General features: G+C 40.6%; 1 protein-coding gene across 2 annotated transcripts in view; it reads right to left on the reverse strand.

Moving 5' to 3' along the window:
• slit3 (slit homolog 3 (Drosophila)) overlaps window positions 1–24223 on the reverse strand; it is a 284688-nt gene that overhangs the window by 106153 nt on the left and 154312 nt on the right. For both annotated transcript variants that reach the window (XM_061724858.1, XM_061724857.1), the window contains exons 5-6: window positions 23986–24057; window positions 3539–3610 (exon numbers count right to left, since the gene is read on the reverse strand). In XM_061724858.1, coding sequence (XP_061580842.1) covers window positions 3539–3610; window positions 23986–24057 — 144 coding nt within the window. The remainder of the gene's footprint in view (window positions 1–3538; window positions 3611–23985; window positions 24058–24223) is intronic.

Here is a 24223-nt window from a genome sequence, read left to right on the forward strand (position 1 = left end):
TAGATCCGAGTGCACATCCTGTCACATCAACGCTCTTGCATGGCTACACGTTAGCCCTTCACATATTCACTATGACACCCACATCACATTTTAGATAGTAGATGTTTGTGTAAGCTGGGACATTGTGAAAAATATGATTCACTATTTAACTCAGGACGAAGTCCAATTACGCGTCGCTCTTTTTACCAATCAACCAGACTTTGTACTTGTTTCTGTATGTGCACTTGTCTCATCCATAACATGCAGGTAACCAGTGTTAAAGGTTAGGCGGTAGAGCTGGAGCGGCTAATATCTGTGAACCGTAACGCCAGCAGGTTGCGTTGGAGTAGCGAACAAGCTCAGATCGGAACACAGCGAAAACGAAAACCGAAAAAAGGTGTTTTATTGTTATATATACGTTTATTGCTGATTCTGCCATTTATATACAAAACCCACACAGGATCGAAATAATGTTTCTCTGACACATGCTGTGTAAAAAAAAACATGGCGATGCTTTCCGTATTTATGTTGGACCGATAACTGACCCTGAACATCCATGGATTGTAATTAGCTTCATCTCCCATAATATATCTGTGTAGACTGTAATCTGAAGAAGGGTGAACTGTATCACACCCCATTGCTAATTGTAGCTAGCTGACGTATTCATAATTCAAAATTATTCAACTCAAAATCATTTCAAAATCCAGCTCTTTCTTGCAAATGTTCCAGGTATCGCCTACTCCGCGTTTATTAACAGCGACATGAAACAGCAAAGCCTCAACGTGGAACTAGAACATATTCAGCACTAATGTTTAACACTAAACTGATAATGTCATTAACTAAAGAATAACTTGACTAACATTAACTGTTATCTGAAACTAAAAGTTTTGACCAAAGCGGAACATTTTTTTTCTTAGCTATCTAAAATTCTGGTGAAAGCTGGTGTTTCCCAGAGATGTCTTCCCCCTGAAAGGTCTCCAACTCAAGCTCGTCCACATTCGGGCAGAACTCACACACAGAAACGGACGCACAGGTGTGGACACACAAAAATACACACACCTACCTGATGGTGCGGTCACATGACCTCCAATCACTGTTATCTCTGTCCTCCCATTTTGTACTACGGTCACGAAATCAACCCCCAAGAAGTGAACAGATGGGGCTGTGCGTGCCTTTGTGGGGTATGAATGCGTGCAAATACATCTCTGTGCACGTGTATGAGCGTGTTAAGATGCTTGAAATGAAGATCATTCCAGTGCCAGAATTACTTACTGTCATTCATGCCCGATACACATGTGCACAAACACAAGCAAAGCTCTGCACACACACACACACACACACACACACACACACACACACACACACACACACACACACACACACACACACATACACACACTCACACACCTGCTTTTATTAAAACGTCACATTCAGTGAATATACTGTGTGCTGTCATGCTGTCTCCCCTGAATGGGAAGGGCTGCATATTTACAGAGAATTGTAAATCCTGCCAAGCACTCAGCTGTCACAGACTTATGAATTGCTAATATGTTGTATTTCGTGCCGCTGATCCCACTCTATCTGCCCCCTATCACTTTCATTGCGCGCTGAGCAAAAAACCCAATGACAGGGAATCAAAAAAAAAACCCACCTTTGCTTCAGGGAAATTTAATGTGGAAATGATTGAATCAAGAAAATTTGAAAGAAAGTCTTCAATACAGGTTTGAACGTTCAAAAGCAACACAGACATTTATTTCATTACCAGTCGGACTGATGATTGTGCTTCATTCTCTGCTGGATGAGGACTTGAGATTCTACTGCCTCGTACTGACCCATTTCCTCCTGCATCCTCTGCACACTTTAATCATTCAAGTGCACATATCAGGCAGCACCGGTCTGCACTGTGAGCAATTACACCGACTACAGCAGGATACTCTGTTACTGTTGGGAATTTCTTCTAAAATATCTCTTTACAGCGTGTATTGAATTACTTTTCTTCCTTGAGAAAAAAAAAAATAATGTACAGAGCAGGCAAAACTGGTGGGCGCTGTTTCAATAATGAATTAAGAATTAATTTTTGATTTCACTACATCATCTTAAGAAGACGTGTGTGTTCAAACGATCTTATTTTTTCCACGCTATGGCCTCGTCTCCTTTGCGCAGTGTGCATGCGTTTTATATAATTGTCTCTACTTAATGGTCATTTAATGGTCTGGCTCCCAAAATGCTGCTTGTTACAGTACATCTTTATGTGATAATGAGACAGATTTCCTCCAGAAGCAGCCAATTAGGGTTATATTCTTCATTTGAGCGGCCTAACTGTTGAACAAAGTATCCGACTACTGTCACAAAAACAGCATTTATCGCTACATTATGTAACTGGTTCAACGGACAAGTAAGACCTCGTCTTCCTTTGATGGTATTATTTCCTCCTACCTTTTTCCTCTGCAGCCTCCCCTTCTTTTCTCCTCTAATGCCGGTCTTTATAAACTTCTGTCTCTTATATTATTTTTCTACACATCATTTCACTCCTCCTAAACACATTCAGCAAAAAAACCTGCACACTTTTCACAGACGTACAGCTGAATACATGCACATTGCCAACAACACTGCAGTCAGATTAATCAATGCCTGTGCTGACCAAAGAACTTATTGTCTCCTACGTTTCTCCACGAATTTTAGACCTCGAGACAATATGGTTTTTATATACTGTTTTAGAAAAAAAAATGTAAGGGAAACTTATATACGCATGCGCACACACAGATATGAGTGTTGAAAAAGTCGACACCGGTCCTAAAACAGCTTGATTTGCACAGTTGCCAGTTTGCCATATCTGAGCATTGTGACAAATGAGTAGCTGGAGAGCTTTCGACACATCAGGGACACACACACACACTCAGAGAAACACACACACACACAGACACACACACACACACACACACACACCCTTAATCATTCACCCAGCTGGAAGCAAACACGTAAAAACATCACCACATCCCCAAATGCAGGGCGGAATCACCCACTAGTGTACATGGTGCAAATGCAAACCATAGCAGGTGGCAGATGCACGCTCTCCCCTTCAAGGAAATTGCATGTGTGTGTGTTCAAACATTGTAAGTCAAGGACTTTCTGTTTAACAGTGAATGAACAGGCATGCTACGCTTTATCTGTGCACGCTATGTGCAAGGCACCTCAGCAGAAACACACACACATGCACAAGGAAATCGCTAAGGTCCATTCACACAAAGAAACGTGTGAAAAACAGTCACATGACAGGAAATTTCTTCAACTTGAAGCTTTGAAGACTTCTTTTTTTACATGTGTGAAAGAGAGACAGAAAAGTAGATAAAATGTGAAGAATGACACGAGTAGAGGGAGAGCAGAAGAGAAGGAAAAATGAACATGAAGAAGAAGCATAATGGGATGAAAAAGTGGAGGAAGAGCCTGCAGGACAGACTCCTGTTTCAACAGATGAAAAGAGGGAGAAATGAGATGAAGCAACTGAGGTGAAGAAGAGGAGAAGCAGGTGGTGGAGGATCACGGTTTTTTCACTACTTACAGAATCTCCAGATCACGCAGCGCTCGGAAAGCTCCATCTTCAATGCAGCTGATGTGGTTGCTGTCCAGTTGCCTGCACCGTGCACACACGCAAACACACACACACACACACACACACACACACAAAGAGATGGGAGAGTGTTAGGCGCAGGTCTGCAAGGTCCGCTCAGCTGGGGGAGGGACTAAAACAAGACGGGCTGTGCGTGGACGAGGGTGTGTAAGTGGGTTTGTGTGCAAGGTGATACCCCGGCAACTGTGCTGAAAGTAGCAGGTGGGAGACACCGGCGGCGAGTCTCACACTCGCACACACACACACACTCACTTACTTACACACACTCAGGGGAAAACTAGTGGAGATGATGGCGCGAGAGCTGAGGTGAAGCCTCCTCACCTCGGCACAGATGTGACCAGCCCAGAAGAGGAGAGCAGAGGAAGAGGAGAGCGCTACAGAAGAGACCGGTGTGCGCTGAAATGGCTCGCCTGCCGTCAGCCTATCACCTCCTTCCCCTGCCGCACGCCCGGCGCACACTGGCCACAGGGAGAGAGAGGGGCGAGAGAGGTAGACTGGGAGCGGAGGAGAGCGAGTGAGCCGCTGCCACTAAAGCCCACCCTGCTCGTCTGTTCTGTAAATATTAATTGTATTTCTCCTCTTCCATCCTCCTCCTCTCCCTCCTCCCATGTCCTCTTTTATTCTTCTTTTCCTCTCTCTGTAGTGAAAGAGGGAGTAATTTCATTACATTAGGCCAGCCAATCCATTAAGGGCCTTTTACCGGCTCTGTCACTGAAACAATTTCATTAAAAGGAAAGCCTCCGTAAATCAACCTACAGTCACGACTCTGCCTCTCTTTCCTCTTCCTTTCTCTCCATCTTTCTTCCAAACCCTCCCCCTTCCCTCTTTGCTTGCTCAACGACTTGCTGCTGGACTCCCAGATGCTCCCTGTACCCGACTGCCATCCATCCTTTGCTTTTAGTTTGATTTGCTAAGCTCTAGGTATTCAACTCCCCCCACACCATCCACCTCTCATGAACCCATCCACCCCGAACCTCCACCCCTCCCTCTTTCGTTCCTTGCATTTCTTCCATCGGTCTACCCATCTGTCCCCCTCCCATCCTTGCAGCGTAGTCAGTGGAGAAAGTCATTGTCATTTCGTGTCTTTTGAGATCACCGGGATACATAGGACTCTGCATACCTCAGCTATGGATACGTGGATTATTAAAGTCTCCGTCAAGAAAGCCTGACGTTTCCTTCACCGTTTAGGCCATGATCCATTATCCTCTCATAGATATGACCAAGTTATTCACCGTATAAAAACAAAACTCTCACAACACTGGAACTAAGGCAAAGCAAAGTACAGACGGGACGACCAGGGTTTACCTCCACTACCAAACTTCCAACCCTCAAACTGTGGGCTTGTTTGCTGATTGATAAAGCAAATGTAAAAGTAACGTTTTACTGCGGTGAATTAATCAGTGTTTTGGTTTTAACCTCCGCGGGAGCACAGAAGCAAGAAACGAACACCAATTCTGCATATTTGAATGTGTGTTCTGGTTCTGCGTCTCAACCTGGAAACACGAGTGGCATTAAACATGTTGCACACTCAGAGAGAAGGATTTACAGGCAAAATTCATTGAAGGAAGGAAACATCCCAGAAAAAAGAAGAAAAAAATAACTCCAACTGACAGAGGTGACATAATGAGAGATCTCTTTGGTTACTGAGCGCTCTCCAGAACATAAAAGTGACTCATTTTACCTCAAATCATTTTTCTTCCACTCGATCTCTTTATCGATAATGGCCTTTTTCTTTTCTTTCTACCTTCTCCCTTTCTTTATCTCATTTTAGATTATTAATTTTTCTCAGTTTTCCTTGATCTCTTTACCTCTCCATTTATAATCCCTTTTGCTCTCGAGTCGTCTTCTCCCATCTTTGATTCCTCTTCACCTTCTTACGTTCATACACTCCATCGACTTATTGCCAATTCATTTATTCTCCTGGCTTTTCTTTTTCAACATTTTAAATCTTGTTATTTTTTTTTCTTTCAACTGAGCTCTCGCGTCTCCTTAGCATGCCTCAGCAGCGGTTGTCAGTCATGTCAGCTTTTAACCCTGAAAGAAGGTGCTGTCCAAAGCAGAAGCTGCAGTTCTCTGAAGAACAGGAACAAGTACATCAGAGCTTCAAGGGGAAGCGCATTGGATTTGCCTGCATGTTCAAGTGAGTCCGAGAATGTGCACGTCTGCAATTTCTACGGGAAACTGTCCACAGGACGGCGTGAACAGAGATTAATGTGAAACATCAAAATGTTTACTGTGAATAAATCAAGAATAGCGTATTTTCACCACTAGGAGTCTGCAGAAGAACTGGAAATTCATGAACGGACAGCATTCCTATCACGCGTTAAACAGCTGCAAATACTTGTTTCAAATCCACCTGATTCAGACCATGTGATATTGTGTTTGCTCAACAGTTTGCATTCATTCATTTTGGACTCGTGCGAGTAAATATCAAACCGATCCACCATCTCCCTAAAGTTTTTTTTTCCTGCTTTGACACAGCAATATTTTAGAGGTCATTTAATGACAGGTTGTTTTCCAACTTACCAGCAATAACTGAACACGATCTCTAAAAATGGTGGTAATCATTAGCGCGGAGCACAAACCAGCTCTGTGAGCAGGTCTGAAAAGCAGCGTGGTAGGATGTGTGCTTTCGTCATAAGTCACGCTTTGGGCATGAGACTTATTTATTTATTTACTTTTTTCCTTTTGTGCTCACTTGTTGGAAGAGACTTGTGAGTGCAAGCATCTGTTAAACGGCTTGAGTGTAAAATACTTTGGGTCTGGGGATCGTGAACATATGGCTGTGCCATGTTTTTGCTTTATGTAATTAAAACGCCTTCTTTCTTTTTTTTTTTCAGGCAGGCGACAAACTGGCATGCAGTCTGATCTGCCATATGGAGATGAATGGTGAAGCTGAAATTGACTGTACAGCCCAGACTCACAAGAGAACGTGTTTATAGATGCGTTTCCCCTCATGTTTAAAACTGAGTCACAAAGAAGTCTCAGAAACAGGGAGTCACATGGGCTGCTGTATAAGAGAGCGGGGATGTGATGTTTCCAGCTTGTACACATGAATCCATTCATATCTAGAAGTAACCATATTTTTATTGTTATGCCTGACCCTGACCTGACATTAAAGCTGAGAAGTTTAAAGCTGTTGGATAGCACATGTAGATAATTAATGATTTAGGACATAAAAAGTACATTTATTGCAAACTCACTGTTTTTTTGCTGTTTACCAAAGTACCTACAAGCCATTGTGATATGAAACTGTATTAGATTGTAACTGCTGAAACCTTTGTTTTCTGTAATACGTCAAAGAACATTACGTTTTTGGTTAACGTTGCACGATTCAACAAAAGAACATTAACAAAGACTATTATATCTATCTATCTATCTATCTATCTATCTATCTATCTATCTATCTATCTATCTATCTATCTATCTATCTATCTATCTATCTATCTATCTATCTATCTATACCAGGGGTCAGCAACCTGCAGCTCTAGAGCCACATGCGGCTCTTTAGCGCCGCCCTAGTGGCTCCTGGAGCTTTTTCAAAAATGTTTTACCTTTTTTTTCCTTTTTTTCATTCTTTTTTTTCTCTTTTTTTCCTTTTTTTCTCTTCTTTTTTTATTATTTTTTCCTCTTTTTTCTTACTTTTTCTTTCCCTTTTTAATCTCGATATTTCGACTTTTATCTCGATATTTCGACTTTTTTCTCAACATTTCGACTTTTTTCTCAACATTTCGACTTTTTTCTCGACATTTTGACTTTTTTCTCAACATTTCGACTTTTTTCTTTCGAGATTGTACTTCAACATTAATCTCGACATTTCGACTTTTTTCTCGACACTTCGACTTTTTTCTCGAAATTTTGACTTTTTTCTGGACATTTTGACTTTTTTCTCGACATTTCGCCTTTCACCATTTGCCTTCATTCTAAGGCTTATACAAGACTTTTCATTTTTTGCGGCTCCAGACATTTTTGTTTTTTGTGTTTTTGGTCCAATATGGCTCTTTCAACATTTTGGGTTGCCGACCCCTGATCTATACAGTATACAGGTATATACATTTATATACATTTATTGAGTAAAACTATGTGGCACTTAACAGTAATCCACATGCAGCACACATGATCTCAGCTTTCATTCTTTATTTAACTACTAACAAGGATCTCAGTCCTGTTTGGCTGTAAGTATTGTCTAAAACTGTATAAAATACAAGCTGCAACGCCTTTCTTCAATGCCTCTTCCTCAAGTAGGCACAGTAATGGCCACCAAAATCATTTCACTTTATTGTCTTTTAATGTGCACCACGTCGAGAGTGACACTCGAGACTCCTCGATGTGCGGCTAAGCGAAATCCATCACTTTGCAGTGCTGACAAGGACTCTTGCTATATTGGTGAAACGTCTACAGCTTATCGTCTCTATTTAACTCTTCGTGGCAGTTTTCCTTATTCTATTTTTTCTATAATTTATTTTTTGAGATCATACCCTCTGCAATTGAGAATAACTACTGAATCCACATTGGTGGCCATGTGCTTCAGCTTCCATCTTCATCCACAGCAAACTATTTCATCATCTGTGATATGATTGGATTCCCCTGACAGCTTTGTTCACCAAGCGCGCTGATTAGCACTGACATAGATTGGTATCAATCTGGGATGAGGGCAACTCTATGTGTCTGAGCTCTCTATATTTATAGCATTGTGTTTCTATTCGTTGTCTTTGTGTTTTGTTTTATTTGTATTTTCCAATCAAATATGTTTCCTACAAGGGATACAACTGAGGTTCAACATTTTCATTTCCTTCCAGATAATTAGTTAGTGTGTTTAATCATGCCTATCACAAGGCCTATTGGCAGACTGATTCTAAGCTCCCCTCTGCTCCCATCTGGAGCAAAGGGAAGCACAAACTCACACACACAGCAGCACTGCTGCATGAATCCATCAATGGGCAACCAGTACTAACACAGTGATTCCAAGTACCGGTAATTAATGAATGGACAGAAGGATGAGAGAGAGGATACACTTAAACCTTAAAGGAAATGTAAGTTCAAGTAAAAGAGAAATAAATATGAAGACTGAGTTTTTCACATAAGGCTTTTTTTTTTAATCATGAAAAAAATATATCAATGTCATATTGTGAGATAATGTGAGCGTGTGAGCTGAGGATGCTGACTGGAATAGTTCATACCAGCTCATCTGAACTGCACTAACTGCACTGCAAAGAGAGTGAAATTCATTTGAACTAAACCAGATGACTTAGTCGGGAAATTGCAAATCCACTCTGCACATGACAAATGTATTGGTTATCGTCCAGCTGTGTAGTAATGTGTTTTTTTTTTCCATTATGTGGCATTATACAGCCCAGCAAACTCGGTACGGGTAGATGCATTTTGTTTTCCACAATAGGTGGAACCCCTCAAAATGTACTTGGGTGCCCAGATAGTTTACATGAAATAAATCAATAAAACAAAGAGTGTCTGCAGTCAGCTGTGATGGAAGAATATCAGCGGCAAGCAGAGGAAAAGGTTTGCAAGTCAGTAGTAAAACCAGCACGTGTGTACAGTATGATTTTGTCTGGAGCTGGCAGAGATGAAAATGTTAACATTATCTTTGGGGAGGATGAGGAAGACTAGATTTGGGAACAAACTCATCAGAGGAACATCCAGGGTCAGACATCTAGTCGATAAAGTAAAAGAGTAAGGTTGAGATGCATAAAGAGGAGGGACAGTGAGTTCACTGGTAGAATGATGCTGGAGATGAAGCTGCCAGACAGACGTAAAAGGAGATTTAGTGATAGATGTGCTGAATGAGGAGAAGCCGAAAGAATTTGTTTTGTTTTGATTACTTGGACTTGGATTTAAAACTTGTCAATAAATAACGTGCCCTGGAATCGGAGAATGCAGTCAACAAAATGGGTAATACTTAAAGTAAGAACTATCTTGTTCACTAGGAAATGATACATTCGATATTGGTGGACAGATCCGAGACACAGTGACTAAAGAATTATGTACCGTGTCTGTTTTGTAACATTCCTGTAAGACAATAAGAACCACATTTGTAAGGTTTGGTTTTCCAAGTAGTTTCAAGAGGACCTTTTGGTTTATGCAGCACAGACGATTTGGTTTTCTCTAAAAGACTGTCTGACTGTTACTCCTGGGGCAAATTATGCGAAGCCATGGCACTGATTTACATGGCAGTGTGGATAATACTCAATTATCATGCATGTCCCGTTAAACCCTAGAATTACAGATGTGTCCAGTTACATGTACTGCCTCAGTGATGTCAGAATTACCCTACAATGGCAAGGCACTGAAATTATTAGCTCTATTTGGGTGCCTCGTTTATATCATTTCTAGATTTTGAAAATAAGCAAGCAATCTAAATGCCATCGTTATGCTGAGGTGCCCAAAGGGAAGCACTTCTGTTTTGTACAAACACGACAGCAAACTAAGATCAGTTTTATACAAACAAGACAGCAAACTAAGATCAGTTTTGTACAAACAAGACAGCAAACTAAGAACAATTTTACACAAACAAGACAGCAAACTAAGAACAGCTTATGTCTTTTGCAGCTGATGGCTTGTAACAATTCATCCAATATTTTGATCTTTTCCAGATTCAATTATTACAAAGGGCTTTATTCTTGTGATGGCAGGGTGAAAAAAAAACACAACCAAAAAAAGAAAAAGAAAAAAAACAATGAGTGTCAGCAGCTGAGACAAAATGCTTTTGGAAGCTTTTTTTTTACATGAACTAAGAAAAGTATCCCAATTACACCAATTTTAAGATTTCACTTCCACTTGAAACATTTTAACTTTAAACGTCCTAGTTCTGCCTATGTATGATCTCTTAAACACTAGGCCCTTTCACACAGCCAGTTCGAGGCGGGAACGTTGCGCCTTTAAGCCGCCTCGCTGTTCTGTGTGAAAGTCACGGAGGCGGAATGGGGGGGCCAAGTGGCCCCACCAATAAGCCGGCAGCGGAGGTAGTCACAGAGCCGTCACAGAGACGAAACGGGGTCTGTGTGAATGACACAGCCGGCATGCCGCTGACATGACGGTCGGACTGACGCTGTCGTCACGCCTCTGATTGCGGAACGCCGGCATGCTGTGTGAATTTACAGACGGGAGCGGCGTTATGCCGGCGTTGTATGGTTCTGTGTGAACCAACAAAGGCGGCGTATTGGCAGGACTTCTTTACACCAATATTGCGGAATCTCTGTGTGAAAGGGGCTAAAGATGAACCTCTTTGCTGCTTTAGCGGTTGTGGACATGTTCTTTTCTTCAGGTGTAAAACCTGACACGTCACCTTTCGAGTGATTCTTGCACTCTCTGTGAAACACTAAGCTGTGGACTTCCCCATCTGGAGTTAACAGCCAAGCTCCCTTGAGATTTCCTTCTCAGTATCGTTTCAAACGTACTAAATACAGTTTGCATGCCGGCAGAAGAACTGAAAATCTTTCTCCAAAGCAGTAGCAACATTCTGGAAGTCCTGGAGAAATATAAATACATGATAATGCTTTCAAAGCCAAATGTTTTTTCATTGTTGTCATACAGAATTTCAGCCTTTCAACATTTTAGACTCTATAATTTTCATCTTGATCAAGGGTTAAAGTTCTGAATGTTTGACTGATCCTTATAGATGAGAACGTTGCACCCTCCTTTACCGCAGCACCACGCTGGAAATATGTTCAAACTGCATATCGGCATGGTCTCGCTGAACTAAGCAAGGTCTATAAGAAGCATCTACAGTAGATGTCGGCTTTGTTAGATGAATAAGTTGCCCAAGCCTTATGCATGAATGCACTCTTGCAAATGCATGACAGTTTTTAAACCAGGACAAAGATACTTTTATCTTTTTTTTAGCTAAGTGAGCACCGCTGAGCTGTCCAGGATTACTCTTGTTAGGACTCTTACTTGGTCACTTTCTTCTTTTCTGTCCATCATTACTGTCTTTAATCTACCATGGTGCTGCTCGCCGTAGTTTGAGAGTTGAATTCCTCGTTGTTGATTTGAGACATAGTGTCATAACTGATATGCAGTTGTGGCAAGAAATAACTGGGACTCCAGTCCAAAGCTACTTTGACTGATTTTTGCTGGCAGTAGGGATGAAAGATTGCTACAATCTTCTTATAAGTAAAGAAGTACTCACTTCAAATGATTACATTATACATTGATATTTAACCATTAATGTATTTTGTGTTGCTTTAATCTATAAATCCATTACTGTTGTTGTCTTTGTTCAATTTCAAATTAAATATTATGTTTGAATGATTTGCAACTTATTTTGTGTCCTTGGGGTTTTGTACTGTTGCTTCACAGGGAGAGGTTTCATGGTTTGAATCCCAGCGATGGACAGTTTTCAAGTTCTGCAAGGGTGTGAATGAGCTGTCTTCAGGTACTCAGGTTTTCTCCAGAATATTCTACGATTTAATGATTCTAAATTACCCAGAGGAGTTGGTGCACATGATTTTTTACCCATATGGGGCTCTGTGATAGTGACACTGTGACAGGCGCTCTGTCCTTGGTGCACCTTTGCCTTTTGCCCTGAGAAAGCTGGGATAGGATTCCTGTGACCTCAAATATGAATAAAAGCAGTTATAGATAATGGATAGATAATGGGTGGATGGAATAGTTTGTTTACAGAAGCAGGAATGAGGAACACCAGTTAAAAATATGAATTTCTCTCAAAATGTCCATCCTCTCTTGGAACAAGTGAATAGATTTAACCGCAGGACCTCGTATTGTCTCTTATTTGCATTTAAGGGCACAATGACCAAGAGACTTTGACTTGCAAATGACAAGTCTGCTTTTAGTGTTGTTCAAGGATACAGGACATAATGTCATGTTTTTCAGCATTATCATAAATCCACCGGTGTTAGCTGAAATCTACATCAGCAGTCAAGGACACTAAATGGCTTTTCATTCAAGGCTTGATTTGGACATTAAATTAGACGGTTATTATAAAGATACATTTGCAATGCATTTTCAGGTTTTCTAACTTTCATAACTGAAAAGTTAAATAAGGCTAAAATTGTTCTAATATGGTTGTAATGTCCTGTTTGTTTTGAGTAAATTAGAGAATAAAACACAGACTAAATTCCAAACATGTTTATTATCCGATTAGTTATCACCCTCTCTGCTTCACTTAACCTCTTCATGCATTTTCCACATATCGTCATTAAGGGAAGTGTACTTTACCCTGCAACTCTGCTTCACATCAATTGTTCCATGAGCCAATTTACTGCTGTCAAAAAGAAGTTAATTATTAGCATTTTCTTGTACGTTTTCATGCCTGGCTCTGAACATTCATTGTCGAAACCGTGGTAAACATAAGATCAACTGAAAGTAATCATCTGTCATGACAGAGACTCACAGCGTCACTAGTGTGCGTGTGTGTGTGCGTGTGCACACAGATGACACACTGTTCTCACCTCTCTCTACGGCGCTTTGGTCATAATTCAAACAAACGGCCATCCTGCACTGCATTGTGGGTAGGGGAGCATGAAGCATGGAGATGCTTTACGGGGGAGAACAGAGAGGATGACACGAAGGATAAAGCTACGGCACTAAAACCATAGGGTTGCTGCTTATTTATTCTTATGCTGCTAAACTTACATTTTTAAATTTTCTTAAGAAATACATATTCTACTCAAGAAATACATATTCTACTCAAGAAATACATATTCTACTCTCAACACCTCCAAAGCAAGTGGAGCTACTGTGAGTGAGGATATGCTGAGGATGGGTAGACACAGTGGGGAGAAAAATGAATGAAACTTTTATCACAATGAGAAGCAGTGGGTAAAAGAGCAGGAATGATTTGCTGGTTGCAAAAACAAAAACACATATGTGGACACGGAGCTGTATTGTGGGGTCATATGAAACAGCTGCACCTTATCTGATGTAGCCATGTTCTTGACAACAGCAGCTACATAAATGGCTCGCACATGTTATCATTTAACCGCGCCAATAGCACAAAACTTGTGATCAGTCACATGTATCGTTGGTTCTCTGTCTGCCTTCTCTTAAGAGGAGGAGAGAGTAAAACAGTAGCTTCTTCATGAATATTGTAGCACAACGTGTTTTAACTGGCACTCTAGCATAATCTCATCATGTTAAGGTGCTGCACATTGAGTGCAGGATGTAGCTGCCTCTAACATGTTCCACGTATAATCTTGAAGGGATTGACTGCATCAAGACAGATTATTTGTTAAGGACATTGTCTATCATTTTCGGTAGTCAATCATTTATTTTGAACTTGGATTTTTCTTTTTTCTTTTTTTACATACATTTCTGCAGCATCTTTAAATTGCTTTTAATTCAATGGGTGATTATGTTGTGCAGTTTTGTACTGTATTTTGTTCAATATGCCGTAAACGGTAATAGTTAACTTTTCTCTATTATCCATTACTAGGCTGTAGTGACAATACATTATTGCATTGTGAAGAAAAAACTGTGTACGTTAAGCTTAAGTAGCAAAATAACCAAGAAACAAGAACATTGCTGCACTAGTTGTGCCCAGTCTGCCAGGAAATAGAAGAAGAAGCAGCAGCACAGGGGATAGTATGAGCATGCGGAGCAACTTTCATTCCCAGATTTGACTGGTATATTGGTGTGGATTCAGCCAGGTGTAACTGTAAGGTAGCTAAACTTCATCAATGAAAGTGAGCCTCGCTGTCTAAATCATCTTCACCCAGTTGTTTACTAAAGCATACTTAAAATGTTAGTGCTTTGTCCACTGTTTAAAAATGTATATAGCATGGTGGATAGCACTGTTCCCTCACAGCTAAAAGGCATCTGGAGTCACTGGGGCTTTTCTGTCTGGAGTTTGCAAACCCCCCCATTCTTGCATGGGTTTTCTCAAGGGTAATCCAGCTTCATACCAAATTCTTAAAATATACATGTTAGGCTACACACAAGAGAGGGGAAAGGCTTGTTAGTTAAATAAAAAAATACAAAAAAAAACTTTTTTCCCCCCAAGGCAATCCGTTTTCACGGTTTTAGCAAGTACATTCAGTTTAAAATCTGCAGCAATGCTAATCATACAGTAACACTTCCATTTCCAAGTCTGAAAAATGATCTGACCTGAGGATACTCTACACTCCATGAATTCCTCATTTGTTCTGTCGTGGGGGCGGTAGTGCAAAGGGTTAGCCAATTTTCTCATTGTTGCTTACTGTGGAACCCTCTTCTATTTCTAAGTAACTTTTGTTTTTCTCCTCTTTGATAATGCAAGTGCTGAAGCTGTGCAAAATTAAAATCAAAAGGGAATGTGACGATGTGCAAATGTAGTAAGTCTATATTTTAACCTCAAAACAACACAGAAAACATATCAAATGTTGAAAGTGAGTTATGTGAACTATTTCATGCACAATATTAGTTCATTTTAGTTTTGATGGCAGCAAAAAAAAAAAAAAAAAAAACTTAGGATATGAAAAGAAAAAGACTGGAAAAGTAAATGATAAATAAATAAAATGTAGAAGACCATCTTTCAATTAATGGGTTTCATTTTTATATGTCAGTCACATGACTGACGTGTTAAGAAATAGCATCTCAGGAGATTGGAAGTGGCTTACCAATCAGATTTTTTTTTTTAAATACAGCGACCAAATAATTTCATAATGATGTTGCAAAGTGTGAAATAATATCAAAAGATCTAGGGTATCAGGAAATCAAAGAAGTGGCTGCCTGTGTCTTTAGGCCCAACTAATATAATTCTCTGATCCAAATCAATGCATGGGCTCAGGTACATTTCTGAAATACTGTATGAGGACACAGTTAAAAGTAAAAGCTCTACAATGCCACGAAGAAGTCATATGTAAACATAATCCAGAAATGCTACCATCTTCTGCTGACCAAGCCTTATTTAAAATCGACTGAGTGAAAGTGGAAAACTAGCCTGTGGTCAGCCAAATTAAAGTCTGAGATGAGTTTAGGAACCATGGATGTCTTCCAGCCTAAAGAGGAGAGAGACGACTCAGTTCTCTGATGGTATGAAGAAGCATTAGTGCCTTCGAGAATGAACCAGGTTTTAGAGCAGCATCTGCTCCCATTAGGGATGGGCGGTATGGACAAAAAAATGTATCACGATAATTTCTGGCATTTAACCCAATAACGATAAAAAAAATACCAATACAAAAAGTGTCATCAACGGGAATATTTCTTTCTTTCAGGCTCATTTCTTTCTTTCTTTCAGACTCATTTATTTCTTCTTTCTTTCTTTCATGCTCATTTCTTTCTTTCTTTCTTTCAGGCTCATTTCTTTCTTTCTTTCTTTCTTTCTTTCTTTCAGGCTCATTTCTTTCTTTCTTTCTTTCTTTCATGCTCATTTCTTTCTTCTTTCTTTCATGCTCATTTCTTTCTTCTTTCTTTCTTTCTTTCTTTCTGGCTCATTTCTTTCTTTCTTTCAGGCTCATTTCTTTCTTTCTTTCAGGCTCATTTCTTTCTTCTTTCTTTCAGGCTCATTTCTTTCTTTCTTTCTTTCTTTCATGCTCATTTCTTTCTTCTTTCTTTCATGCTCATTTCTTTCTTCTTTCTTTCTTTCTTTCTTTCTGGCTCATTTCTTTCTTTCTTTCAGGCTCATTTCTTTCTTTCTTTCAGGCTCATTTCTTTCTTTCTTTCTTTCTTTCTTTCTTTCTTTCTTTCTTTCTTTCTTTCTTTCTTTCTTTCTTTCTTTCTTTCTTTCTTTCTTTCAGGCTCATTTCCTCAATTTATCGTTTTTACCGTGAGATGACAAATTCTTACCGTGGGGAATTTTTTTGACGGTTTATCGTGAATGGTAAAATATCGCCCATTCCTAGCTCCCATTTACACACTTTTCAGGGAAGGCCTTGCATCTTTCAGCAAGACAATGCAAAACCCCATACTGCATCCATTACCAAAGCATGGCTTCATAATAGAGGAGTGTGGGTGCTGAAATGGGAAGCTTGCTGCCTGGCATTTACACCAGCCGAACATCTGACACATCACGGAATGAAAAATACAACAAAGTAGACCAATGACTGTCGATCTGCTTGAATCCTATATCAGCCAAACACTAACAAACGCATACCACTTCTTTTCCTTGATTGTTTTTAGTATACATTTCCTCACATTTGATGATTGCTCTTATTTCTATATTTTATTTTGAATAAAATGGGCTTATAAGATTTAAAATCGTCACAAGGCTTTTTTCCTGCTAACAATGGATAAATAATAGATAGCAAAGATGCATGGTGGGCCTTTACGGGTGTGGTTGACACGAGGAACTTGCATAGCAAGACGAGGCAAGACAAATACAAAATCAGACGAGAACAGACATGGGGCAAGCAAGATTCGATTTTAGAAAATGTAATTAGACACAATCAGATATTTTGAGATACACATTTGGAAAACAACATCCTGTTGAGAAAACTAGAGAACACAGACTATATTATCAGAATTTTGGCAGCATTTTTTTTGTCCTTTTGAACTCAACATTTGCTGACATCATTTGCAGTTTGACTAACAGGTTGAGTTCAGAGGCATGTCAAGCCCTAAAGTCTGCAAATATAATCAGCACAAGGTCTAAGAGAGCTGACACACACACTCAAACGCTGTGACAGCGTAGCATAAACCTGCCTCCTTAGCTTAGCAAGAGGGCCGCCTCATGGTATTTTCCAGTTTCTAGGCTGATTCATCAAAGGTTTCATCTGATAGGGAGCTCAAAGGGTGTCCACGTCTCTTTCTCTATGTGTGTGTGTGTGTGTGTGTGTGTTTGTCTGCGTAGATGTATACAGTATAAGTGTGTGTGTTAAAGAAGAAGCTAATAAATGGCATACCGTGCCATAGTAGCCTCTGGGCAGCATGAAAGGGAACATCCAAGAGTGAATGATAAAGAGCCGCTCCTCTGAGAAACAGAGTGAGTGAGACAAAAAAGAGGCAGACAGATTGAGAGTGAGAGAGACAGGTGAGAGACAGAAACAAAGTGAGCAGGAGAGAGAGACGCATAAGAAAATCAATGTGGTGTCCACCGGGGACAGAATGTCATGACAGTTTTTTTTTCCCCCCACTTTTTTTTTCAACTCTGTGATATAATGGAAGGAGCCTTTTACTGCAGGAGTCACCTTGTCTAATGGAGGGAAGGATGGAGGGACTGTGGCATGGTAAGAAGGAGTAAAGAGGGGGACTATCCAGGGAAGAGAGGGAATAAAAGAAAGCTGACGAGTTAAAATGAGATAATATGAAGGAATGAGCACCGGGGATAAGGAAGAGCCAAACAATACAGGATAGTTAGGCGAGCCTAAGATTGTGGCTAGAATAAAGGAAAAAACAGGAAATGGAAAAAGAGAGAATGGGGAAAAGTCGGGAAAATACCAAACGTCTGATGATTAAGATGAATAAGGATAAAAATGATGGATGGTGGAAGAGCAACATTGTCATTCAGAAGGATAGAGGATGACAATGAGACGTCAGATGATGGAAGAGCAGCAGGTAACAGTGACGTAATCTGAGCGAAGAGGAAGAGAAAAGACACGGACAAATAGAAATGGACGAGAAAGAAAGTTTTAGAATGCTGACTGCGGTAAAATGATTAATCTTAAAGCTACTTAACATTATCACAACAGAACATTACTCCATACAACTTCACTGATGACTTTATTGATTTTAGAGGAGGAGAAGAACATTGCAGTGAAAGTTCCAGCCGTTTGCTCGGCGCTAAAAAGGTTCACAAGCAACACTCGGATCCGAATGTATGTTACGGTTTGAATGTAATGCTCAAAATCACCTATAAAAAAATCCTGCACACTCAGCAAACCTATCTGGATATGAAGAGCTTAAAACACTCATATTAAATCCAAGGTAGCGTGAGGTCCATCTACAACGACGTGCTCAGCAGTTGTGCTGCTTTCTGGCACTGATCTTCAAACGGATGTGAGATCTGCACGAGCCCAAGGTCACAGAGGTGAAGGGGTATGCGCAGTGTTTAGTTTGGATTATGTCCGGTGTGACAGGCAAGAGTGGATTAGATGATTAGAGGCCAACCTGAACTCAAAGGTTTGGATCCCAGCCATGGGAACTACCACTCTCAAACCCCTCGTCCGCACACACAAACACACACATACGTGCACAAGGCACAGGCACTTTAAGGGCCATTTAGCTTAAGAGTAATAATCTCCTGTAGACTTTGGCAAACACATTAAACTGACATCACTTTTGGGAGCTGGAACTAAGCGGAAGAGTGCATTTGCTTGTAACCTAACTTTGAGTTACTCATCTGTGGCGAGGTGAATTTTTATCAAATCACAATTTGCCCAGTGGAGTAAAAACATACAGACATACAGAATAAGGATCTTAATTTCAGGATACATAGGTTCTCATTTTCAGAAGGTGGAAGTGTATTTGGCGAGAGAGTGTGAGAGTGGATAACACGTCAATTCAAGCATGTGCTGTAGTTCTGCTACACTTTTTTTAACTTTCAATTGGACAAAGCATAAAGACTGTATTTGACTATACCTCCTCCTGAAGACTTTACTATGGATAGTAAATTAATGTTAAAAAAAAATAAAATGACAAACATGAATGTCTATATATTAATATTATTCTGAATATTCCGTCTTTATTCTCCATGAAGCCATAAAATGAAAGTTCAGTCACTTCAAACTGAGACAAAGTTACAATCAATGAAAAATGGATTGCACACATGTTTTCAAGGTTTAATTTAAAGGTTAAATCAGCTGGCCATTTTTGTTGGTGCCCAAAAACTATAAAACTCATGTGTTCCCTTAACAAAAGTAGACTTCACTCTTCATTTCTTTAGTACTGTGTTTTCTTTTTTTTATAAAATCAGTTTGGAAGAATACATTCTATGTAATTACTGCATGGACAATGTATAAAGTTAGTGCATGTCGAGTGTACAGATTGTACAGATTGTACAGAGCACCTGATGATATGTTTTCATCGGGAATTGCAGATGTAATGAGACTGAGAAAGAGGCCTCCAAAGCTGCTGGGAAAACAAATGTCACTCTAAGGTCCATTTAGAAGCTGCTCTAGAGCTTCAAATGTTAAAATATGATCATCACAGCTGAATGAAATATAATACCTGGCTGAAATTAATGAACAATGACCTTCTGTAATGGATCTTCCTCACCAGTACGGGTGAAAACAGAAACCATGGGCATTCAGTCAAAGATTACTCACCTTTACTTCACTGTGGACAATTATCAATAATTTGTCTAGTGTCAAAAACAAACTGCAGTACCTGCATGATTAATATTATTATGATGTATTTATTGACTTAAGCTGTTGATTTTCATGGGTAACGATCATTCATAAATAGAATCGTGAAGTTCATATAGCTACAGCTGCAGCCACGTTTGCTTGGTAGATTCAGTACCACAGGTGGCTACAGAAAGTCTGATGTCAGCGTCTTAGAGCAGTGTATCAATTACAATGTGCTTTCAACCAAAAGCAGCAAACCTGTGCTGCCTGTCACTTCAGATTTGCTGTATACGTATCCTGCAGGTGTTTATGCTGCCTATGACTAACCAGCGGGTCATTTTGAAGCACGGCTGCATTCAAGTCGTGTTCAAAATACATCAGCAGCAGTCCGAGGCTCGGCGGTGGTTCACGGAGAGGGGTGCTGGCTACCTAGCGACCAAAGGCATCGGAGGCCTTTGATGGGAAAATAAAATCATATTTTTCTCAGAATAAATTCCCTGAGTTGTTGTTGTTCCGAATTTCTGCGAATTCCCTCTTGTGGGAGGGATCGCCACGGCGGTGCATCGCACTCCACGTATTAATGATGCCGGATGCCCTTCCTGATGCAACCCTGCAAGCACGCGGAGAACACACAGACCCACCAGGATGCATGTGCGGTCAAATGTGATTTGAAACGGGAACCTCGAGTTCTCAGGTGTTTATTTGAAAACTGTTGACCCTCTCTCCGAGGCCCCTCTCACCCCTGAAGCTTTTACCCCAACCTAGATTCACCAGCAAAGCATCCCTACAGAGCCCATAAAAATAGAAAAAACCTGCCTTTCAAAAGAGAAAAGAAATGTAAGGAAAGAGAGCACACAGAGGTATGCTAGCTTCTTATAAGATTTTTCAAGAGAAAGGTGAGCTTAGGCACAACTTGGACAGTTATCATTTAGTAGTCTCAGTAATTAACTAGTAACTAGTAGTAACTAAGTTCAAATGAGTCTCAGAAACCCAGAAATGAGTCTGCAGGACTTAGCCTTAAGGCTGAATTAAGGTTCTGCGTCACACCAACGCAGAGCACACGCCGCAGCCGTGACGCCGTCGTGAACCTTCGGACTTCTCCGTCACTCCATTTCGTCGCGGTGCAGTACCCCCCGCGGCCGCTAGTTAGCGATCTTTTTCTGAATGGTTTATCCGACTTTTTCCGGTCACAATAAATCAAAGAGATAAGGACAACTATTGTGCAAAAAAACAAAACAAAAAAAATCACATATAAACGAAGAAAAGAGCCCTGAAAGTTCACTACTGATTCAAACCGGAAACCGGAAATGCGTTGCTTCCAAGCGAACCAATCACAGCCCTCTCCGTCTGCGTGTGGTTACAATTTTCGGGAGGTGCACGTCAGTGACGGCGTCAGTGACGGCGTCAGTGACGGCGCAGGTGACGGCGTGTGGTCTGCGTCGACGAAAACCAGACGCCGTAGGCACGGCGTCGTTTTGACGCAGAACCATACCTCAGCCTTTAGTTTGCTTTTTTTTTTTTTTTTTTCTTTATATTTTTATCCCGTTTTTTTTTCCCATTTTTTACCACCCCGTGCTCCTACCTACTGACAGTCCTGGGCATTGCCATCCTCTACCAACCCCGGGAGGGCCCTGCACTGAGCTCAGGTCTCCTCCTTAACCTGAGGAGTGAGCAGGCCGCATCTTTTCACCAGACAGGGTGGGGCTTCTCCGGCCGAACGTAGCGCGTGGAAGGATCACGTTATTCCGGCCGGATCCTCCCCACCCCATCTGGCGCCCCGGCTGGCCAGAGGGGGCATGTATAGCCCAGGACTGTGTGCATGTTTTTGTGAGGGTAGCTCACACTAGCTACCCAGGGGAACACGGGGAGAACATACAAACTCCACACAGAAAGATCCTTTCGCCAACCCCACCCATGGTGTGGGCACTGAAGTCATGGGGAAACTAACACGCACCTCAGCACCCACAGCGTCCCCCGGCGGGAATCGAACCCAGGACCTTCTTGCTGTGAGACCGCTGCACTACCAGCTGCGCCACCGTGCCCCCATTTAGTTTGCTTTTTAAAAAAACTTTAAAGACAAGAACATCTGTAGCTATGACTATGTGACATCAGAGGTACAACCTAATAAATCATATTCATTTTAAAACATCAAGTACACATTGTATTTAATGTGACTTGAAATGATCCGCTATGCTTTTAGAAACATACATGTGTAACGAAGCGTGTAGGGAGATGAAACCAGTTTTTAGGTCACAGCATCAGGTTTGACTGAATCCGATTAAAAACATATTCTATGTTTTAAAGGGCAATTTGGTATTTGATTGGCAAGTTAAAGGGGTATGTTCATCTTAAAGGGAACACTTGTCATAACAACTCAGAAATGTTAAAATCAAATAGATAAATAACTTTGAAGGATGCCAGCCATGATAATCTGGATTATACTGCAGTAAAATCTAAATAAATCAAAACAATGTCGCTTAAACTTCAGAGAGTTTCTCATCACCATCTTATGATGTTCTTAGAAATGTGAAACAAAGTGAGCTCATGTACCGGCAATTTAAAGTTATTTTCAAATAATCGTTTCCAGCAGTTTCACCTGCAGGCAACTTAAAATGTCAACGTCTTAGTGTGTTTTATTGTTAATAAAGAGCTAAAAGCAGGGCGTAAATATCAATCCTGAATGTTACAAATAATGTTTTCAAAATATAAGTTAATGCACATAACTTTCTTCATCTTCAGTCAACATGGTCGATTAATAACTTGATATTATTGAAATGTTTAACACGTGTGTATTTTCATGATATAGTTATCAAATGTATTAACAATTCGTACACAAGCTATTCTATTCTGCTTATCTTTATTGGGTCATTTCACATTGAAGATACTCCCCCAAGAGCCTGTCTGCTAGTTTAGAAGTGGGATTGATCAGCTGTTATTGACGTGAAGCATTGACCGCGCAGGACATTGATCACAGTATTGGTGATTAGGACATTATGAATAAATGACAGGGCAGTATCGAGCATTTCAAGTGGCGACAAAACATCTTTGGAAAGGAAAAAGAGAAAAAGAGGAGAATAACTGAAAGAGGAGAAAGGGGGAGATGCAGTATGGGGGAGATAAAAAAAGTATAAAAAGTCAGAGAGGACTGAGGGAGAGAAGTGACGAACGTAGAGAGCAGGTGAGAAGTGGAACTCCAGATGGTTTCAGTCAATTAGATTCAACTGAATTAAAGCAAGAGTTCAGGAAGAACCACTGATTTATTTATCTATTTCTTTGATCCATTTTCTAACAATGACACAAAGACAAAGGTGACCTCTTTATCAATGTGATGAAATATGAACATCATAGTTTTTCGTTGTACAAATAATCAATCCATCTACTATCTGTACCCACTTATTCCTATTAAGGGTCTTGGGAATCTGCTGGAGCCAATCCAGGCTCTCTTCAGGCGAAAAGCTGTTCAAATAATCATTATTTTTAATTACTCCTTTTATATATGCAAATAAGGTACCTGGATTATCCTCTTGTTGGAAAGCTTCTGCCCAGCACTCGGTCCGCATGTGAACAGCCAACTTTGCTCTTTCCTGTCACACTATGTTCTTCTTTTTTCTCTTTCTTTCTGATGCAGTCTACAGCTGAAACATGGTCACCAGGAGGTCTGCAGCGCGCTGGCAATAACACAACTTCCCTCCCTGCCATCAGCACCAGAGATTAATAGCCTGGTGTTCTTACTTGTGTTGCCAAATTCAGACACTTTGGCAAGATTTTCAGATATTTCGAGTTTGGCGTCTGTTTATCCTCATCGTCCGGGAAGATTTTATTACTTACAGTAACACAGCAAGATATTGTCTACTCCAGCAATAATATCTTTGGACAGGTTAGGTTAGAAGAGATAAGAGAAAATTATTGTTTTATAAATAACACCAAAACAGATTTATATTTGGGGAAAAAAAGAGGGATAGGTGAGCCGTCCAGGGTGTGCCATGTCTCTTGCCCATCGGCAGCTGGGATAAGGAGCAGCTCCCCTGGTACACTGAACATAGTGACACATAGTAGAACATGGGTGGATGGTTTGGATTGGTAAAGAAAGTATTACCAGAAACAATGGGGAGGGTAAATCACGGACACAAGACATCGGGATGAAAAGAGCGGGAGAAGAAGACTGAGGTAAAACAAGGACATAAAGGAAAGAGTTGGACTTACAAGTTCTTGACGTTGGTGATTCCTCTGAAAGCTTTTCTTGGAACTGCCTGGATCTGGTTCTCACTCAGGTCTCTGGAGGGAAAGACAGACGGAGGGAAGGATGGAAAACATTAGTCGAGGTACTCAGAGCACTTAAGAGATATTCAGAGTCAAATGATAAACAAAACCGCAAACATTTGATCAGTGCTGCACACGTGCTCGCGGAGCACGGCCACACAAATGACATGAAGCAAATGAA

The sequence above is a fragment of the Cololabis saira genome, chromosome 7 (genome assembly GCF_033807715.1).
Source record: "Cololabis saira isolate AMF1-May2022 chromosome 7, fColSai1.1, whole genome shotgun sequence".
In the NCBI taxonomy this organism is placed as follows: domain Eukaryota; kingdom Metazoa; phylum Chordata; class Actinopteri; order Beloniformes; family Belonidae; genus Cololabis; species Cololabis saira.